A 17,654-nucleotide genomic window follows, 5' to 3' on the forward strand; every position below is an offset into this window, starting at 1 on the left:
CACACAGGCGTCTCCGTCGCACTCTACACTCAGTGCCCGCCACAACAGCCTTCCGCAACGCGGCCGGGGAAGCTAGCGCTGGACGAACCTAGGCGGTCGCGCTCCCGCGCCACCAGCCGGCGAGCTCAGCTCGCAGCCGCGGTGCCTGTGCCAAGGCGCGCTCCCAGCTCCGCCCCGCCGTCGTCACTGCCCCACCCCGCCCCGAGCGCGGGCGGAGCCGAGCTGGGTATGAGCCTCAGCTCTACAGAGCCGCGGCTGAAGGCGCGCTAGCAGGCTCCGGCTCCGGACGATGCGGCTCTCCTAGGATGCTGCTGCGCCTGGCAGTGCTTCTGACGGCGCTTCTCAGCCTATACCCCGGCCCGGGCGCGCACGGTAAGGCCCCACCGTTCCTAGCCCTCGGTTCAAGTTTTGCGTGCCGTGAAGAACCCCGTCGGGCTGGTGCCTGATTCCTCCCCTGATTCTCCTGCGCAGTGGCAAGGCTGGGTCTCCGGGTTGCTTGTGGTAGTGGGACTGATGGAGTTGAGGGCGAGTGTGTGTGGTCACCCACCTCTCCCCCAGCTATCTTGGGCTGCTCCAGCTCAGGTCATGGGTACTGCTTATACCATAGGGAATGATTTTGATACCCTTCCTAGTCGGACCAATAATCAACCTCATTCTGGCTCCCTCCCATCTCACCTCCATCCCTCCCCCCACCACTCCTCTTGTTACCCTCTGATCCTCTTGAGCCCCAGCTTACTCCCACTGCCACCTGTCTCTCTCCCTCATAAGCTTCTGTCCATTAGGCCAGGCTTCTATCGCGGCCAACTTTCCTGGAAAGTTTCAGCAACTGAAAAAAGCTACCGAAAGAGAACAAGAGAATGACAAAGCAGGGAGGTGGAAGGACCAAAGCGCAGGGTCTGAGAGAGCAGGGACCGAAACCACATCTGCGTGACGCTAGCACACAGAGTCAAACATGTAGTCGGCCACTCACATGATGGAGAGCCGTGGGGTGGGAAGGCAGACACCGCAGAGCCTGGCCAGTTCCTCCCTTTTAGCCCAATGTTAGGCAACTGAGTCTGGCGCTAAGTGAGAGTGCAGAGCTGGGGCCAGGAAGCCCGAATAGAGAGGTGACAGGTAGCAGACTGCAGGGCCGGGGGTGGGGTGGGGAGGTGGGGTGGGGTGGCAGGGCTGAAGCCCTAGGGCTCCAGGAGTGGAAGCAGGGCAGCCAGCTACTCCATTCCACTTGGTGGCAAGAATCACTCAGAGGGGAGGGTACCATGCATGCTTATGAAAGAATGGGTTCAGCAGACCTGAATCACTGGCAGGTGCTGGCTGGAGGCTCTTGGAGTGAGGGTTTCCCAGGTGAGGGTTTCAGGGGCAGAGCAGACGGCAGAGTGGAGACAGGGAAGAGTATTTCCTGATCCAGGAGCCAAAAGTACCTGCTCTTGGTGGTGATGTCCTCACTCAGCCCACAGCTGATTTCTTCTGCCTGACCTGCCCCCTCCATGAAGTTGGGCATCTGGCTGCAGGACCAGGCCTTCCAGAAGTTAGTAGGAAATGAAGCTTGGGAGCCTGGGAGGTATGTGGAAAGAAGCAGGCCGCTGGTAGCAGGCAGGGTTTCTGTGCGTTCAGGGAACTCCAGAGGTGGCATTGGACTGAGGTTAGGATGAGGACTAGGGGTGTGATGAGGGCAGGCCTTGGGGTCACACTGGAGCTGGAACTGAGACCAAGAGCTCACTGCCAGCCTACTGTGGCCCTTGGCCCCTGTCTCTTCTTCAGGGAGGCACCATACTCAGCATGATTGTGGCTGCTGACCGCAGGAATATGAGGACACAATGCTGGCTGTGAAATCAGACCCCTAGATTCAATTCCCCACTGTGCCCCTTACTTGTCCCATTGGACTTGGGCAAGGATTCACCTCTCTGAGTCACCAGGTTTTTTCTTAGGTAGAATTGCAGTAAAAGTGCCTAACATTCAGCTGTCGTGATAATTCCAGAAACATGTGAGGGGACTTCAAAAAGCTTGTGAAAAAAATAGAATTAAAAGATCAATTTGTTTGGGATATATGTGTGGGATCTTCAGAAGGTATATGGAAAATATGCATTTTGAAAAAAATACATGGAGGACAAAACAAAAAAATGCAATGCACCGAAAGAAATTGATCTTTGAGTTCCATCTACCCATGAACTTACGGTTCTTCATCTCCAGTAAAGCGTTTAGCACCATCATGAAGTGCTCAGGAACTGGCGGCTGTCACGGTCTTTGTGCTATCTCCATGCCCCTAACCCAAGGTGGGGCAGGTGGGCTCTGCCAACCAGGGTGCTGACTCTTCTCCCCAGGGTCTGAACTGCCCCGCCCTTCATCCGTGTGGTTTGAAGCAGAATTTTTCCATCACGTGCTCCGCTGGACACCTGTTCCCCATCACTCCCAAAACAGCTTTTATGAAGTGGAACTCCTGAAGTAAGAAAGGGGAAGGTGGGAGGGAGTGGGTGAGGGAGCAGGTGGGTCCAGCCTGACCTTCCTCCCTGGCCTGGGTCGGTGGTGGTGGTGTGGCGAGGGTTACCTGCCTTGCTCTGGAGAAGACGCTGGAGGGTCCCTGACACGTATTCGTTCTGACACTCTAGTGCTGATGCAGTCGCATCATATGTGCCACCTGCGATGTGTTGGCTGGGAGCATGGGGGAGAAGGGAGCACTGCCTTTGCTCTCAAAGCTTTTCCATCTGCTGGAAAAACAGGAAAACCTCAATGACAGGCAGCCACTGTAGTTGGGAAAAGGGAAGAATGAGGCTGTGTGATCAAATGTACCCAAGGCAGTCCAGAGCAACTGGGACTTGAACTGTCCATCTTCCCCCTCTGAGAATCTTCCAGAACAAAGGGAAATAGGTGCAAGGCCCCCAAACCCAGGGATACACCCCCATTGTCCCCGACCCTGCAGAGGGCTGATCCAGTGTCTCCCATGTGGGAGCTCCTGCCCCTGGGTCTCTTGACCCTGTCTTCAGAGATGTAAGTTGAAGTCCAAGTTCACTTCCCAGTGTCCACCCCTGGTGTCTCCTCAGGTATGGAACAGATCTCTGGAAGATCATCACCAACTGCAGCCAGCCCGTGGTATCCTCTTGTGACAACTGCAGCCAGCCCGTGGCTTCCTCTTGTGACATTACCTTCGTGACCCTGGACCTATATCACAGCAACGGTTACCGGGCCAGAGTCAGGATGGTGGATGGCAACCTGTACTCCCCCTGGACCTTCTCCAACATTCGCTTTACCAAGGATGAAGGTGCTTTGCCTCTTCCCACCCCCCTCTCTGTGTACCATAGTGCGGCCTCTAGGATCCCTTCCAGCCAGAAACTTGAGTGTTGGGTATTCCTGTTCGTTTCCATAGCCTGCCACTATCTGCCAGGCCCCTGGCAGGGGATAGGCCTGAATCAGGACTTTAGGGAAAAGTTAGATGAAACAGCCCAAATGGTCTGAGACAAAAACGGGAACTGGAGTTGATTATCCTACAGAAGAGAGCCCTTGAGAGTGGCTGAGTCAGGAGGGCCAGGTCTGGGAGTGCGTGGGCTTTAGGGGAAGGGAAGGGAAATGAGTGTACAAGCACTTGGCACAGGATAGCATTTGTCCCCCTCCCTTGAGGGAAGATCCCTCCTACTCCATTCCCAAACAGATCCCCCAGCACTGCCAGAGGTTGTTCCTGGGCAAGAGCTACCGTTGACAAATCAGTCTCTCACTGCAGAGGCAAAGGAAGGATTAGTGCACTCAAGCCAGTGGGGGCTGAGCTTGCTGTATTTGACCTTTTTCTGCAGCTATGAGTTAGGGCCCATGATTGTGGCCAAGGGAGTCCTGATCTTCCAAATGGCAGTGGTTCTTAGGCAGATACTGATCAAGAGTCCCCATGTTCCAGGCCCAGCAGCCTCGAGAGTCTCCAGTGGACCCCCAGGGTGACTTCCTGCTTCCCAGGAAGTCTTCAGTTCTGATGGCTGACAACCCTGTGGCTTGGGTTTTCAGGGGAGTGTGGAAAGTCCTCTGTTACAGGCAAAGCATGGGTGGACTCCCAGCCCTACTCAGGCTTTGCCTCAAGGCTTTGCCTCAAGGCTTTGTGGTCACTCCTCTGTCCCCAGTGACTCTGACAGTTGGCAGTGTGAAACTTGAAATGTACGACAACTTCATCCAGGGCAAGATCCAACCGCCCAGACCCCCTGTGATGGCCCCTAAAAATGATACTTACGAAAACATCTTCAAACACTTTCGCGAGTATGAGATTGCCATCCGCAAGGTGCCAGGAAACTACACGGTAGGAGGGTAGTCCCTGGGTGGGAGTGGGAGAACCCCTTTTGTGTGCTGCAGGGGACTTTGCTGGCAGAGTAGGTGGGAGAGGAAATGGGGTGGTCCAGGCAGAGGAGATCTCAGTGCTGCAACCTGTGCAGCTCCCTGGGGTGACAAGAAAGGTGCTGTCTCCTGGGCGCTGGACAGCATGCCAGGCACACTGCTGCCATTGCTTTTGATGTCCATGTAGGGAATATCTGACTCCATTTTTGTAGACAAGGAAATGAAGTTCCAAGAGGCCTCGTGACACCCCTACAGGTGCCTCTGTTGGCATGCAGATATCTATAGCCCGCAAAATCCACCTGCTCTGTTCTACCCAGTTGGCCGCAGCCACTTCTGGGCTGAACCTCAGCTTGCAGAGAATGCTCCCTTTGCTTTTGTATTAATGTAAAATCAGTTGGTCCTGGTCATTGGTTGGGCTGCTGCAAATTTGTCATCTTGAGAACAAAGAGGCTGACAAGGTTGACCTCTACCTTGGGAGCTAAGCCTCCTGAGATTAGGAAGCTGAGCAGGGTGCTGCAGCCTCAGGGGTTTGTGCTCATGGCAGTGGTTTGCTTTTCAGCTTCCCAACAAGAAGGTCGGACAGGAAAACTTCAGCCTCTCTATCCCTGGAGAGGAGGGCACATTCTGTGTCAAGGTGAAACCCTCCGTGAGCACCCGTGTGAACAAGGCGCTGTGGTCCAAGGAGGAGTGCATCGTCCTCTCCAAGCAGTGTGAGTTGGGCTGGGAAGAGGGAGATGAGAGAGACCCTATGCTACCCAAAAGAGACCTGTTCAGGATTACTGGTGCAAGATACTGCCTGCCTCCCACCCCTACCGTAACCACACATCCTCATGCAGCCCACGAGAGCGATCCTGCTATCGCCAGTTCACAGATGGGGAGACTGAGAGTGCCCCAGGAGACAGAGCGGCAGACCCAGGCCCCCTGACTCCGTCGCCCTCGAGCATAGCTGTGCTTCCTAGGGCTCCCCTCCCCCATCCCAGTCAACCTCCATCAGCTGTGCTAGTTCCTGTTTGTTACAGTTCTGGGCTGGTCTTTCTAGGAGCTGGGGACACAAAGGACAGAGAAGCAGAGCGGAGTCGTCAGCACACTTGCTGCTCCAGACTCCCCAGAAAGGGTGGGAGCAGAAGAGAGGGACATTGGGGCCACCATCCTGCTCATGGGGCCCTGTAGTCTGGCTGAACAGGCACTGTCTGCAGAGGAAGCCCTAGAAAGAACTCAAGCCAGCATCCAACAGGTGCCCGGGCTCATGCCATCCAGGAGTGTGCCCTGTCCAGAGTAGGCAAAGACAAAATTACTCCTTCTAGATCTGCAATAAACTGCAGTTTAAGAAGGAGGGTTAACAGCTCCTTGTTATTGAACTCTTACCCCAGAGCAAGGTGCTCCATGTGTCAGGCAACAGCCACAGCTTATTGTTCATTCATTCATTGAGGTGGCGATAGTTTTGCTGGAATCTCAAGCTTTGCCACTGGTTGACTATATGGCCTTGGGCAAGTGACTGCCTCACTTAGCTAGGGACTCTAACCTATAGGAATGGACAGGGTTGGCCAAGGGATCCCTGGGGATTTCTCCTTCAAGTCCATGGCACTGGGCCATAAACATATCTCTCTGGACCTACAGATTTCAACGTGGTCAACCTCACCTTCTGCTTTACTTTCTTCCTGCTGCTCTGCGGAGCCCTGGCCTACTGCCTGGCCATCCAGATGTATGTGCGGCGCCGGGGAAAGCTGCCCACCGTTCTGGTGAGTGTCCAGGGAGGCAAGCACACGCTCCCTCGGCTCATCTGTATGTTCAGCTTTGCTACTGAGGCAGCAGTCACCTTCACTGGACAGTGTAAGGGGATAGAAGCCGGAAGTGAACCCCAAGTGCAGGTCTGAGTATGATGCCTCCTTGTAGCCCAGATAAGATGTGTGTTGAGCGGTTGTAGAACTTGATGGCCATGAGTCCTTTGCTTCTTGCTCATTGATAACTGGCCACAGACCAGCCCCTGACAAATGGGGACACTGAGGCACAGAAAGATTCTAACATGACCTGGAGTCACACAATTAGGGGTGAAACCTGTTTTCCCACTGTCAGTGATACTGACTGCTGCACCCAGAGAAAGAGCTGAGGGCTGTCACCAGAGGAATGGGTGCACAGGGGTGAGGGGACCCTGGAGCGGAAGAGGCTCTCAGAGGAGACAGGATTCCCGCTCTGCCCAGGGAAGGTCACCTCACTACCCTGTGCTGACAAATGATACACATGGGGCCAGCCAGCTGCAATCTGGGCAGACAGGAGCTAGTAACACTTTCCTAGACCTCCGCCAGTAAGCACTGGGACTTGAACTCTGGCCTAGGATGCAGGGTGCATCCAAGATTGCCCACCGTAGTCCTAGAACTGGTATTGCTGTGGGATCAGCCAAGGGATGCCCTGGAAAAGACACAGCCCAATCAGGAAGGTCAGGGCTCCAGGGAAGCTTGGAAACCAAAAGGAGGACCTCCAGCGGAGTCTGGGGTCTTCTAGAAATGATGAGAAGCAAGACCAGACTATGTGGGGTGGAGAGAGGGTGGGACTACCTGGCCTAATGAGGGTCCTTGTCTGGGCCACAAGGGACAGATTATCAGTGTGCCCAGATCTGTGTTCGCATGCTGAGAGGTGGTTTTGAGAAATCTTGCACTCAGACACGGGAGACTGGGACAGGCAGACCAGAAAGTAGAGGAGAGACCTAGTTGAGGATCAGAAAAGTGAGGTACTGTGGAGGAACAGTGATGGAGCGAGCACCTGCTGTGTGTGGAAAGCTGACAAGAAGCAGATGGGCATGCCTGGTCTCCCAGGGCCTGGTTACAGTGAATATGAAAGCTGACAGCCATTCTCTGAGTGCACAGCAGCGAGAGAGACCGCATTCCAGAGCAGGGAGGCAGCAGAGTCACTGCTGCACTTTCATTCCTTCTGTGCCTTTGGCTCACAGAATTGGTTTGTCTTTGAGAGGTAGCCATCCCGGTTCCCTTTGTCTAAGGCTTGTGGTCCCTGGCTGACTTTCTGAATGACTTTGGATGCACAGAACATGTGCACACATATTAGCAATTCACATCTATGGGGTGATGTCATCTTTCATGAGTCCACCAGGGTAGGAATGATGAGACAGGCAAGTTGTTTCAAAATCAGGGCATTTGGGTGTAAATGAGAAGTTGGGTGCTGCTGGTTGGCTTTGGGCGAGCCATTTAACTCCTCTGAGCTTCTCTTTTCTCCTTCATAAAGCAGAGATAATAAAATTGCCTTATAGAATGCTTAAAGGGCAAAATTCAGTTGATCATATCTATGCGGATTATCTTCTGTGAACCACATTAGGTGGGCCAGTGCTTTCATTGTTCCCATTTTATAAATAAAACACAGAGAAGCAGACAGAGAGTAAATAGTTCAACTGTAGAGACAGAGCTGGAAAGAGGCAACACTGGAACTTGAACCCGTAAGGTCTGGCTCCAGAGCACACACAGCCAGCAGTGTGCTGGTAGCAGGAAGTCAGCCACCAAAAGGAAATGAAGACAAGAGTCAGTAAGTCAGTCAACAAACCTTCCAGGTGCCTAGGCTCTAGGGACAGAGAGGTGAACAAGACTAGACAATTCCTACACTTTAGGAGCCTCTGTTCTCTGGGGGAGTAAATGTACCTGTGTATATGGAGGAAGGCAGAACAAATGTGGAAAGCAACGCCAGGAACCAAGTGCCAGGAAGAAGTAAGCAAGGCCAGTGCAGAGACTGCGGCTGGGGCACTGCTATGACCAGGGTGATTGGGAAGACCCCGCCACAAAGGGTGATTGCTGAGACCTGCTCAGAGAAAAGCACTCAAGACAAAAGGGGGAGTCCCAGCAAAGGCCCTGGGGCAGCCCTCACGGTACGTCCTGGCACCAGAAGGACCGTGTTGTGATTGGGGCCAATGAATGAAGGGGAAATGTGCTGGGCAACTGCTCTGGGGTGCTCATCAGTGAGTGGGGCACAGATCCCATAATGTTAGTTCTGTTCTAAGTGATTTGCTGTCTCACATGCAAAGTTCACAAAATGAAATGGAATAGGATCGAACAGACCTGAAGGTACTCCCAACACCTAGACGATGCCCATCAGTTCTGTTTTATGACTTCTGTTTCCCATATGCGTTTACACATACAGGTTATTTTGCAACATTTATTTCTTTGGATCAAAATCCAAAATAGTTTGAGAACCCACCACTTCTTCAGGTCAAGCAGCTCCCAGTTCTGAAAATCCCTGAGAGCTGTTGCCCTTCCCAGCAGGCTCCCACTGTACCTCCTGTTCTCTGCCATGCTGCCAGCTCCTTATGAATCTGACCCCAGCCTAACTGGCCATGGCTTTCAGGAAGGAAAACACACATAGCAAGTCAGCTGCAGTGGGGCCCAGGCTCTGCAGCGCTCCTTCTGGCACAGCTCCCCTCCTGGCTCGGAGCACCAGGGAGGCTCCCTGCAGGTGCTACCCACCTCACTTACTCCACCCTCTTCCACTTCTAGGTCTTCCGGGAGCACAGGCCTGTCAACCTCATCAGCCCACTTTCCTATCCGGGCACCGAAGACATCATACACCAGCTGGACACACAGTCCTTCCTGAAGGTATTACCAGGACCGAGGTCCTCACGCCTGCACAGCAATGCGGACAGTGGCTTTGGCAGCGCCAAGCTGGCCCTGCAGGCTGAAGAGCCCCAGTTCTTGCTCCCAGCAGCTCCAGCCCAAGCAGGTGGGCCCCTGGAGCTCCAAGACAGCTGCAGCCATGGCAGCAGCAACAGTACCGACAGCGGGATCTGCTTACAGGAGCCCAACGTGAGTCCTGGCACCCAGCCTGCCTGGGAACCGCAGACGGGGAATGCCAGCCATGGCCAAGACGACAGTGGCATTGGCTTTGTCCAGAATGCTGAGGGACTGCCTGGGGACACACAGAGTGGCTCAACCTCAGGCCACATCAGTGCTCCGGGGCCTGAGGAGCCTGAGGAGGAAGACTCACCCATGGCGGCATTCCAGGGCTACGTGAAGCAGACAAGATGCCCTGAGGAGAAAGCAACCGAAGAAGGCTTCCTGGAGGAAGACTCTGCCTTGACTCTAAATGGCCTTAGCCCCAGAATCAGGACCTGCCCAGATGTTGAGGCAGGCTGGACTGCATTAGTCCAGGCCAAGGGCTATTTGCGTCAGGATCCTGCGGAAACCACCACTCCTGCTCCCTTCGAGGCCCCAGCTACACAGTGGAAGCATCCAGCTGAGGAGCGGTCACTGCTGAACTTGACAGGCTGCAATGAGCTAGGGACATCTGACTGGAACTGCACACACCAATTTGCCACCTCAGACTTTGTGGCAACCATGGGTGGTCTCCTGGGCAACTTTGACTCAGATCTGGTAGCTCTGCCACTCATCTCCAGCCTGCAGTCAAATGAGTGAGCTGGCCCAAGGGACCGCTTCTGATGCCAGTCCTGCACCTGGAAGAGGAGCCAGCCCCAGGGCTTGGAGGTCAAACGTACCACCAGGCTGGGCATTTTGCAGCAAGTCTGATATCCCTGACGGCACTGTGGGGCAGGAGGCTGCAGGGCTGAACTGGCATGGAGTACACAATGGGGCCCAAGGCCTGTTTTGCTGAGCAGGAGCGTCTTGCAATGCTGATTCTGTGCCCACAGAAAACACAGACTGTGTGAAGGAGCTGCCTGTGTGAGGTGAACTGAGACTGAGTGTGTCCCCAGAGGCCAGTCAAGCAACTGGGCCAGTCTCAGGGCAGGAGTCCTGAGGCTGGGTGGTAGAAGAGATTTTTGTAGGATAAAGGGGGAATTCAGGCTGAGTTTGATCTCTGAAAAGGTCCCTCCTACTTTGGCAGGCCTCTCAGGCAGGGGGTTGGCCTTGGGAAGATCTTAAGGGAGCTAAGGAGGATGTCTCCAGGGTCCATTCACAGACAGCCACTATGACAGTGTCCCCCAAGACACTCACAGGGCTGAGCACACAGCAGCCCCCAGCCTGCCCACTGTGGCAGAGACACTAGAGTGGCTCGAGTTGGGCCAAAGCAGAGCCTGTGGGCTTGGGGACCAGCCCAGATTATCAGAATTGGGATCTTCCCCCACACTGGCTGCTTATGCCCAACTATAGACCCAGAACTCAGGCCACAGTTCAGGGGTCCTGGCGCTTGGCATTCAACTCGTTGGCTTTAGGCCATGTCTGCACCTTGGAAGGATCACCTTTTTTCCCCGACTGTGGAATAGGCCTTGGTCCAGGGGCCTGGATGTCAGCCAAGCTTTTTCTTTGGGCTACATTATCCTGCCTGCCAGACTCCTGAGCTGGGAGGAAGTGGACTCCGGAACTTGTCTGCCTAGAGCCAACTTCCTTCTCATGCCACGGGCCGGTGGATCTAAGCAGAATCCTGTGCCAAGACAGCTGCCAGTGACGGGGGCCCAGCAAGAGACGATGCCCAGCTGTGTTTCCCAGGCAAGCAGACTGGGTGATCACCAGGCCTGTGGCTGCCCTTTGGGGCCCTCGCCTGGTCATGTGTTCATTTGGGATTCTGAGAAGCAGACCTTGTGGCCCAAGAGGACACAAGCCACAACACCCCAGTCACTCAGCCAAGAAATTCTTCATGTGTCTGGAAACTGAACTCTCCATGGGAGTGGACACTGGGACAGATTCCTCGGGTTCTTCAAAAGCTTTATTTATTTATTTTGCTCATTTATTTATTGAAGAAGCAACCCAGGACAGAAAAGGAATTTGGGGCTGTGACTGTCCCATCCGAGTCATTTGAGCTTGGACACATCCCTTTTGGCGTCCAAGCCTTCAGTGTTCTCATCTGGGGAACTGGAGCCCGTTGATGTACTTGGTGTTGCTCCCAGTGATGTGAGGTGCCAACGAGAACATGCACGTGGACGGGCCTTAAAGGCGAAGCCTTGTACAGAGTATGTATGTGTGTGTGTGTGTGTGTGTGTGTGTGTGTTGTTCCAATAAATTGTGAGGACCACGGGAACTTCATTCACTGGTGTGAGGTCTGCTTTCAGGGTAGGTGGAATGCACTGGTGCTGATTATTGAGGATGATGATGACTGGGATATGGCATTGAGCCTGGACTCAGAGCAGACAGACCCAAGTTCAGATGCTCCTACTGGCCTTGACCTCAATGATGTCTCCCTGTTTGTATTACAGGGCCACCAGCTCCTCCTGGAGAGGTGGCAAGATTTAAATGAAGCCATGTTTGCCAAAAGTTTACCAGGCACACAATGTCCCACGTGTCACTGGCCATCCAGGGAAAGGGACAGTTTTTGTTTTTTTGTTTTTTTGTTTTTTTGCTTGAAAAGGAAAATTCTTTCAGAAGCCACAAAAGGCTACAGTGGCTGGCAGTTGTGACAAGTGGAAAGGAGTACCTGGGAGGTGGCCTCTTTCAGGAAGACAGCGAGCAACCCTCGCCCCAGTGGCTTGATGCTGAAGCCATCGAGCCTGATGCAGCCTGCTGCTTCTCTGAAAAGCCACACGTGGGTTTGAGATGCTCCCCAGGCGCAACCTAGCAGGTGGAGCAAACTCAGGCCCAGGCTTGCAGCCCCACTGTGCCGCCCTCACTTGCTGTCCCAGCCTGGATCCTCAGGAGGTGTCTGGGGAAAGCTCATTTCCTCTCTGGCACCTATCATCCCTCCTCCCCGCTCTGAAAAGCCAATCTGCTCTGGAAAGCCAATCTTCTTGCCTTCAGAGACCTAGACTAAGCATGCACTTGGGGAGCTGATTGGGCTGCTATCTGGGAGAGTTTTTGATCCCAAGTGAGAATAGAAATGGGGTTGGATTCTTCCTCCTAGAAATAGGGTGTTGGAAGAGACCCCTGCATTGGGGTGGATGGTGACTGACTGCAGGATGGAGAGAAAAAGCAGAAGGTTGTTTGTGTCCTGCAACCGGGTGGCTGGGCTGGGCCACCTACACCTTGAAGCCATTCCCATAGCAGACGGAAGTCAGCTCCCAGGCAGCGAGCACTTCCATCTGCTCAGCAATTGGAATAAAGTTTCAGAACATCCCCCACCCCCACCCTGCGGTTGTTCAGCTGAAAAGCTTCCTTCCAGGGCTGTGGCAGGCTGAGGGAGGTGTGAGTCTTGTGTTTCTGTGAGCTAATGAAATTTCCTGTTAGTAAGGACATGAGAGTGGGAGGGGCACTCAACTAGTACAGACTCCAGAGAAAATTCTGTGGAACTTTGTGGCCCCAGCTATGTGCTTGACTCTAATTGCAGAATATCCAGGATGCCTGGGACCCAGCATGCATGCGGCACTACCACGGGGGTGTGGTTGCTGGCACCCTCCCAGACAAAGCAGCTGGAAGCTCTCCCCTTGTCCCTTGGGGCCAGCAAACCAGCAACCCTGAGAGGCAGGTCTGGTAGCTACTGCTGATCTTATCAAATTTTGGCCTAAAGGACAACTAGCTACTGGGAAGCTTGACTCATTCACTTCCTGTAGTGCTCATGGGTTTGAGGGTTTCTTTTGAAGTAAAGCCGCAATCTTAAAAATGAGGTGCATTTTTTATTAATGACCCTCAGCACCTTTCCTCACTATCAACTCCATCTTCAACTCATTTCCCTTCCACCCCTGGGCAGGGGAGGGGCCCAGTGTGCACTCTTGTGGAAGAGGAAGGATTGGGGAAGAGAAGATGACCCTGGCTAGTGCAGGTGGCATAAGTTGGAGAGGACAGAAGGCAGCGAGACGTGCATGGAGGCTCTTAACTGTTAGATGACTGTGTGCCAGACACCATGTGCATGCAGCTCTGGGCTTGAACAGGCCTGTCCTCCTGGTGCAAGCCTTCTGGTTGAAGATATGCATCAAACCAGTGCATGCATTGACAAGCGCCTCCTTACCCTCAGTGATTAGTGCAGTATTCTGTAGTGATTACAGCTTGAGATCTGTACAAGGAGTAAGGCAGGAGTCAGAAAAACAGTGGGAAGCTGTCTCCATTCTGACTGTTAAACAAAATATCATAGGTTGGGGGGCTTACTGCAGGCTCCAGGTGCCAGCCAGGTCTGCTCCTGTGACAGAGCGCTCTTCCTGGCATGCAGACAGCAGCCTCCTTGCTGTGTCTTCATTTTGTAGGGAGAAAGCTCTGGTTCCTCTTTTTGTAAGGTCATTAATTCTGTCACGGGATCCCCACACTCACATCCTCATGTAAACCTATTCACTTCTCCACCTCCAAATATCATCACATTTGGGGGAGCGGTGGAGGTTAGGGCTTCAATATAGGAACTGGGGACAGGGGCAAACAATCCATAAAGAGGCTCATACAATGGACTGATCAATGACAACACTGAGTAGGGGCAGCTGCAAAAGACATTCAGAAGGAGGTATTGGCAAGGACAGGAACTGACTGGAGAGAAAACAGAAAAGGGAATCAGAGGTGCATATCACATACAAACCTGAGGATAGATAGGACATGGAAGAGAAACATGGCTTGGAGTCAGGAGACAGGGAGGGATGGTAGTGGTGGGTCTGGCTCCCTAATGGCATCATCCAAAGAAAAGATGCCCAGCCATTAGCAAAACAGGCTGGGCACTGGGTGAGGTACCCAGGGCCAGGGAGCTCTGTGAGAATTCAGTGCCCTCTGACCCACCGCATGAATGAGCCATGGGTGCAGAGTAAGGGACCTTGAGACCCCTGCAGCCAACCTGCATTGAGAATGCTCACCAGGTGACTTCCTGCCTTAAAGGAAAGCAAGCTGCCATGTCTTGGGCTCAGAGTGACAGAGCCAGGCCTACACTTGGTCTATCTTGCAGACCCTGGCCAGGATGCTCACTGGAGCTCCTTGGCTAATCATAGCTCATCACTGGCAGCTGAAGGTTCCCCTTAAGCAATTATCCAATCAGCAGAGATCATAGGTTCTGCAGTGAGTCTGCACAGAGATGTGAACATGCTGGCATGTGGTCAGCACAAGCTTGGGTGGATGGTTCCACACCTGCCTATCTCTCCCTGCATGGAGCAGGAGAGTGGAGGCGAAGGTCTTCACAATGACCCTGGAGAAAACAGGGAACTTCTCCAAGATTCTGCAACCTGGCCACTTAACCTTAGCATTATTCTTTGCCTTTGCCTTCCCCACATCCCCTCTACTTATCATCTAAGGCAGTTTCTCCAAGTCTTACCTGCATCAGGATGATGGGGGTTCCTGTCCTCCTAAGCTTCTCCCCAAGGCTCAGAGGGAGCACCTGTCCCTAGGACCTGCTGAGGAGACATGTTCCAGGCCAGCAAGATGCAGGTGGTTCTGATACACTCAAGTGTGGGAATCTCTTCTGCAAGGAATGACTCAGTGACTTGCTGCTCTATTAAAACCACTCCTTCTCAGTCCACTATTCCCTACATGCCTTCGCGTGTATCTCTACAGGCCATCTGAATGCTCATGGTGTTCAAATGGCCAAGCATGGTTTCTTCCCTGTACCCAAGACAGTTGCCTCTTGGGGGCTGTTCCTTTTGGATATCAGGCATAAGTCCCAAAACCTAATGTGACTATCCCACAAAGATAAGCCTTGCCCAGTCTTCCCCACCTGGGTAAATGGGACCATGCTTTCCCTATTCATCTCTTTCCACCCCCCTTCATCTAACCCAGTCCTGTGAGGTCTCTTGTCTAGGCAGGTGATGAATACAATTGCTTGTCAACCATTCCCACCATTTTCACCTTGTCACCAGTTCTGCCTTGGAGCACTTGAGTCTCTGCTTCCTTAGTTTGATCTCTGTAGCACTGGCAGCCTGACCTGAAGTATGGGGCTGCAGGCACTCCTCCAGGACAAGGAGCAGCTAGAGCAGATAACAGGGGTGTGCAGTGGACCCTGGAACTAGAGAAAGTCAGCACCTGCTCAGATATGCCAGGGGAAGCTCGAGTGCGGAGCAAAGCAAAAGATGGCATTGTACCTGTTTTCCGTGCTGGGAGGGGTCATGCAAGGGGCTGTGGAGTGTGCAGAAGAGGCACATGGTTCAGCTGGAGGATTCTGGGTGGACTCTCCGGCAGGATCAGTCCCAGAGTCCTGAAACATTCTGGCCAGCACCACCTTATTCAGCACTCTCCCTTGGCATTCAGCTCTTGGGAAACACTGACTCCACTTGCCATCTCCACTACTGCTGCTTCTGCTGCACTGACTCCAGGGACCCCATGCATATCATATTCTAGGTGGCCAGCACCCCTGTGGTTGTTCAGCCCAGGGGCTGGGCACTTAGCCTCCTCCATCCACCAGGACCAGGCTACCTCCTGCACACAGGTAGCTGGCAGCCCATACTCACGCTACCAGTGCCTGGATTAGCAGTCCATCCCTCGGAGATCCTCCAGCCTGTCGAATTGAACCATCATTTCTGCCTCCTGAGTCTGGGTTTTCTCTAAGTGTCTCCCACCTGGCTAGCGCTGCTCCCACCCACAGTCATGGAAATCAGGCAGAACTGCTCTCCCCTTGACCCCCACCCCCCACCCCAAAAGGAAAAGCTGGCCCTTGTCTCTGTGTCTGCCTCACCATGACTATCTCCCATCACCTCCTGGTCAATTTCTTTCTCCCTCCACCAATAACCCTTCCTGAGTTAAAGGGTCAAAAACAAATGTGAGCAGTTCATTCTACTGTCCATGGATCCCATTGTCCATAAAACAACACTCAAAGCCTTTGCTTAAGCTAGAAGGTTCTGCAAGATCTTGCCCCTGTGTACTGTTTCACTCCAGTTCTCCCCTTTCACATCCTCTCTGCCCTTCCCCTCTGGCCCCCAGATCCACCCACCATTCCCCAGCATGCTGTGCGGCCCCAGGCCTCTGAGCCACTCTGTGGTTTCTTGTTCCCAGATCCCCTTCTCCATCAAGGCAACCCAAAGTCTGCCCCTGCAAAGCTGCTCTGGGTCCCTCAGACTTGTAGGTACTGCCAACAAAACTTGCCCTTGCACAGCAATTCAGTGAGTGTCAACTCCACTAGAATGAAAAGGCAGGTGTGAGTCCTCATCATATCCTCTGGGTCCGCATTAAGTGTGTGTGTGTGGGGGGGGGGTGCACATTTGCTAAACTTGAGTAGAAAAGAGTCAAGGGTCCGGCATGGTAGCCTAGTGGCTAAATCCTCGCCTTGAACTCCTATAATGCACTGATTTGTGTTCCGGATGCTCACTTCTCATCCAACTCCCTGCCTGTGGCCTGGGGCAGCAGTAGAGCGTGACCCTCTCATGGGAGACCCAGAAGAGGCTCCTGGCTCCAACCATTGTGGCCACTTGGGGAGTAAACTAGTGGATGGAATATCTTACTCTCTCTCTCTCCTTTTCTCTGTAAATTGACTTTCCAATAAAAATAAGTAAATCTTTTTAAAATTAAAAAGCATTAATTTGTAAAAAAGGAAAAAGAGGCAGGTACATGATATGTCAGATTGTGCTCACTGAAAATTGGGTTACAATGCAGGTGTCTTAAGATGGGAGCACACCATTCAAACTGGGGAAAGCCAAGAGACAAGACATAATAGAGCAAGCACCTCGCAGCGTCATGCAACGGAGGGAAGCAAGTCGGACACTCTCATCCAGGCTGAATGCACTGCAGTGGTCTGCTTACACCGGAGATACAGGAGAAAGCGATAGTCCCAGGTGATAAGGAAGGTGTTGCCCTCAAGAGACCTGGGTTCTAAGTTGCCCCCACTCACTCACTATCTATTCTGTTAATGTGAGCCTGATATGTCAGCTCCAGGCCTCAGTCTTCTCTTCTGTGAAATGGACAAGGCGGTCTCCACTCTGACTTCTCTGATTAATGCCCTGGACTTCTTGTGCTCGTTGCATTCAGGGCTAGTTTCATCATGAGTTCTTTGACAGTGGAAATTCCTCTTGGTTCGTCTCTGCATCCTTTGCACACAACAAATGTCTGGTGCATGCTCAGTATATGTTTGAGGAATAAACACAAACATGAGTGAGTAAGTTTTTCTCCATTAATGGGAAGGAAGCTGAAACAGCAATAATATCCAATACGAGATGGCAACAGTGCTGATGGCAGCATGGCGCTAAACACACACTTACAAGAGATTAGACTTGACAGAAAAGAAAACAGGTTGTACTTAGATATGATGTGGTTTTTATTTTTAAACTTGTCATCTTTGCTTAGTCATTCTAATATGATTATTCCTTAACTGCTATCCTTAGCCTCTAACCCTTGGGACTTGTAAGGTCTCAGGGCTGCAGACCAAACAGGAAGCCTAAAGCCAGGGGATGTGGTCGGGGACCAAGACAAACGACTGTGAAAATATGCAGCATGTACTCAATCAGCCTTTGGGCAAACCTTCATTGAGCACCTTGCCAGGGGCAGGCCCTCTCTGGGAGCCAGAGGCAGGCAGATGTGCTGACATGATGCAGCTTTTGCTGGGCTCAGCTCTGTGGGACACACACACACACACACACACACACACACACA

The 17,654-nt window shown here is 52.8% G+C and overlaps 1 protein-coding gene across 2 annotated transcripts; it reads left to right on the forward strand.

The window, feature by feature from the left end:
- The first annotated feature begins 235 nt into the window (after nucleotides 1-235).
- IL10RA (interleukin 10 receptor subunit alpha) lies at nucleotides 236-11,270 on the forward strand. 2 transcript variants are annotated; one of them, XM_040977024.1, is made up of 8 exons: nucleotides 237-372; nucleotides 2,319-2,439; nucleotides 3,036-3,087; nucleotides 3,121-3,253; nucleotides 4,095-4,267; nucleotides 4,862-5,012; nucleotides 5,920-6,041; nucleotides 8,793-11,270. In XM_040977024.1, the coding sequence occupies exons 1-8, from the start codon at nucleotides 306-308 to the stop codon at nucleotides 9,705-9,707; spliced, it is 1,734 nt and encodes a 577-aa protein (XP_040832958.1). In that variant the 5' UTR covers nucleotides 237-305; the 3' UTR covers nucleotides 9,708-11,270. The 2 variants fall into 2 exon arrangements, with proteins under 2 accessions (XP_040832957.1, XP_040832958.1); XM_040977023.1 differs by having other exon boundaries at nucleotides 236-372; nucleotides 3,036-3,253.
- Nucleotides 11,271-17,654: the final 6,384 nt, after the last annotated feature.

This window comes from Ochotona curzoniae, unplaced genomic scaffold (genome assembly GCF_017591425.1).
Source record: "Ochotona curzoniae isolate NIBS_2020 unplaced genomic scaffold, NIBS_Ocur_1.0 contig_2723, whole genome shotgun sequence".
Taxonomy (NCBI): Eukaryota; Metazoa; Chordata; class Mammalia; order Lagomorpha; family Ochotonidae; genus Ochotona; species Ochotona curzoniae.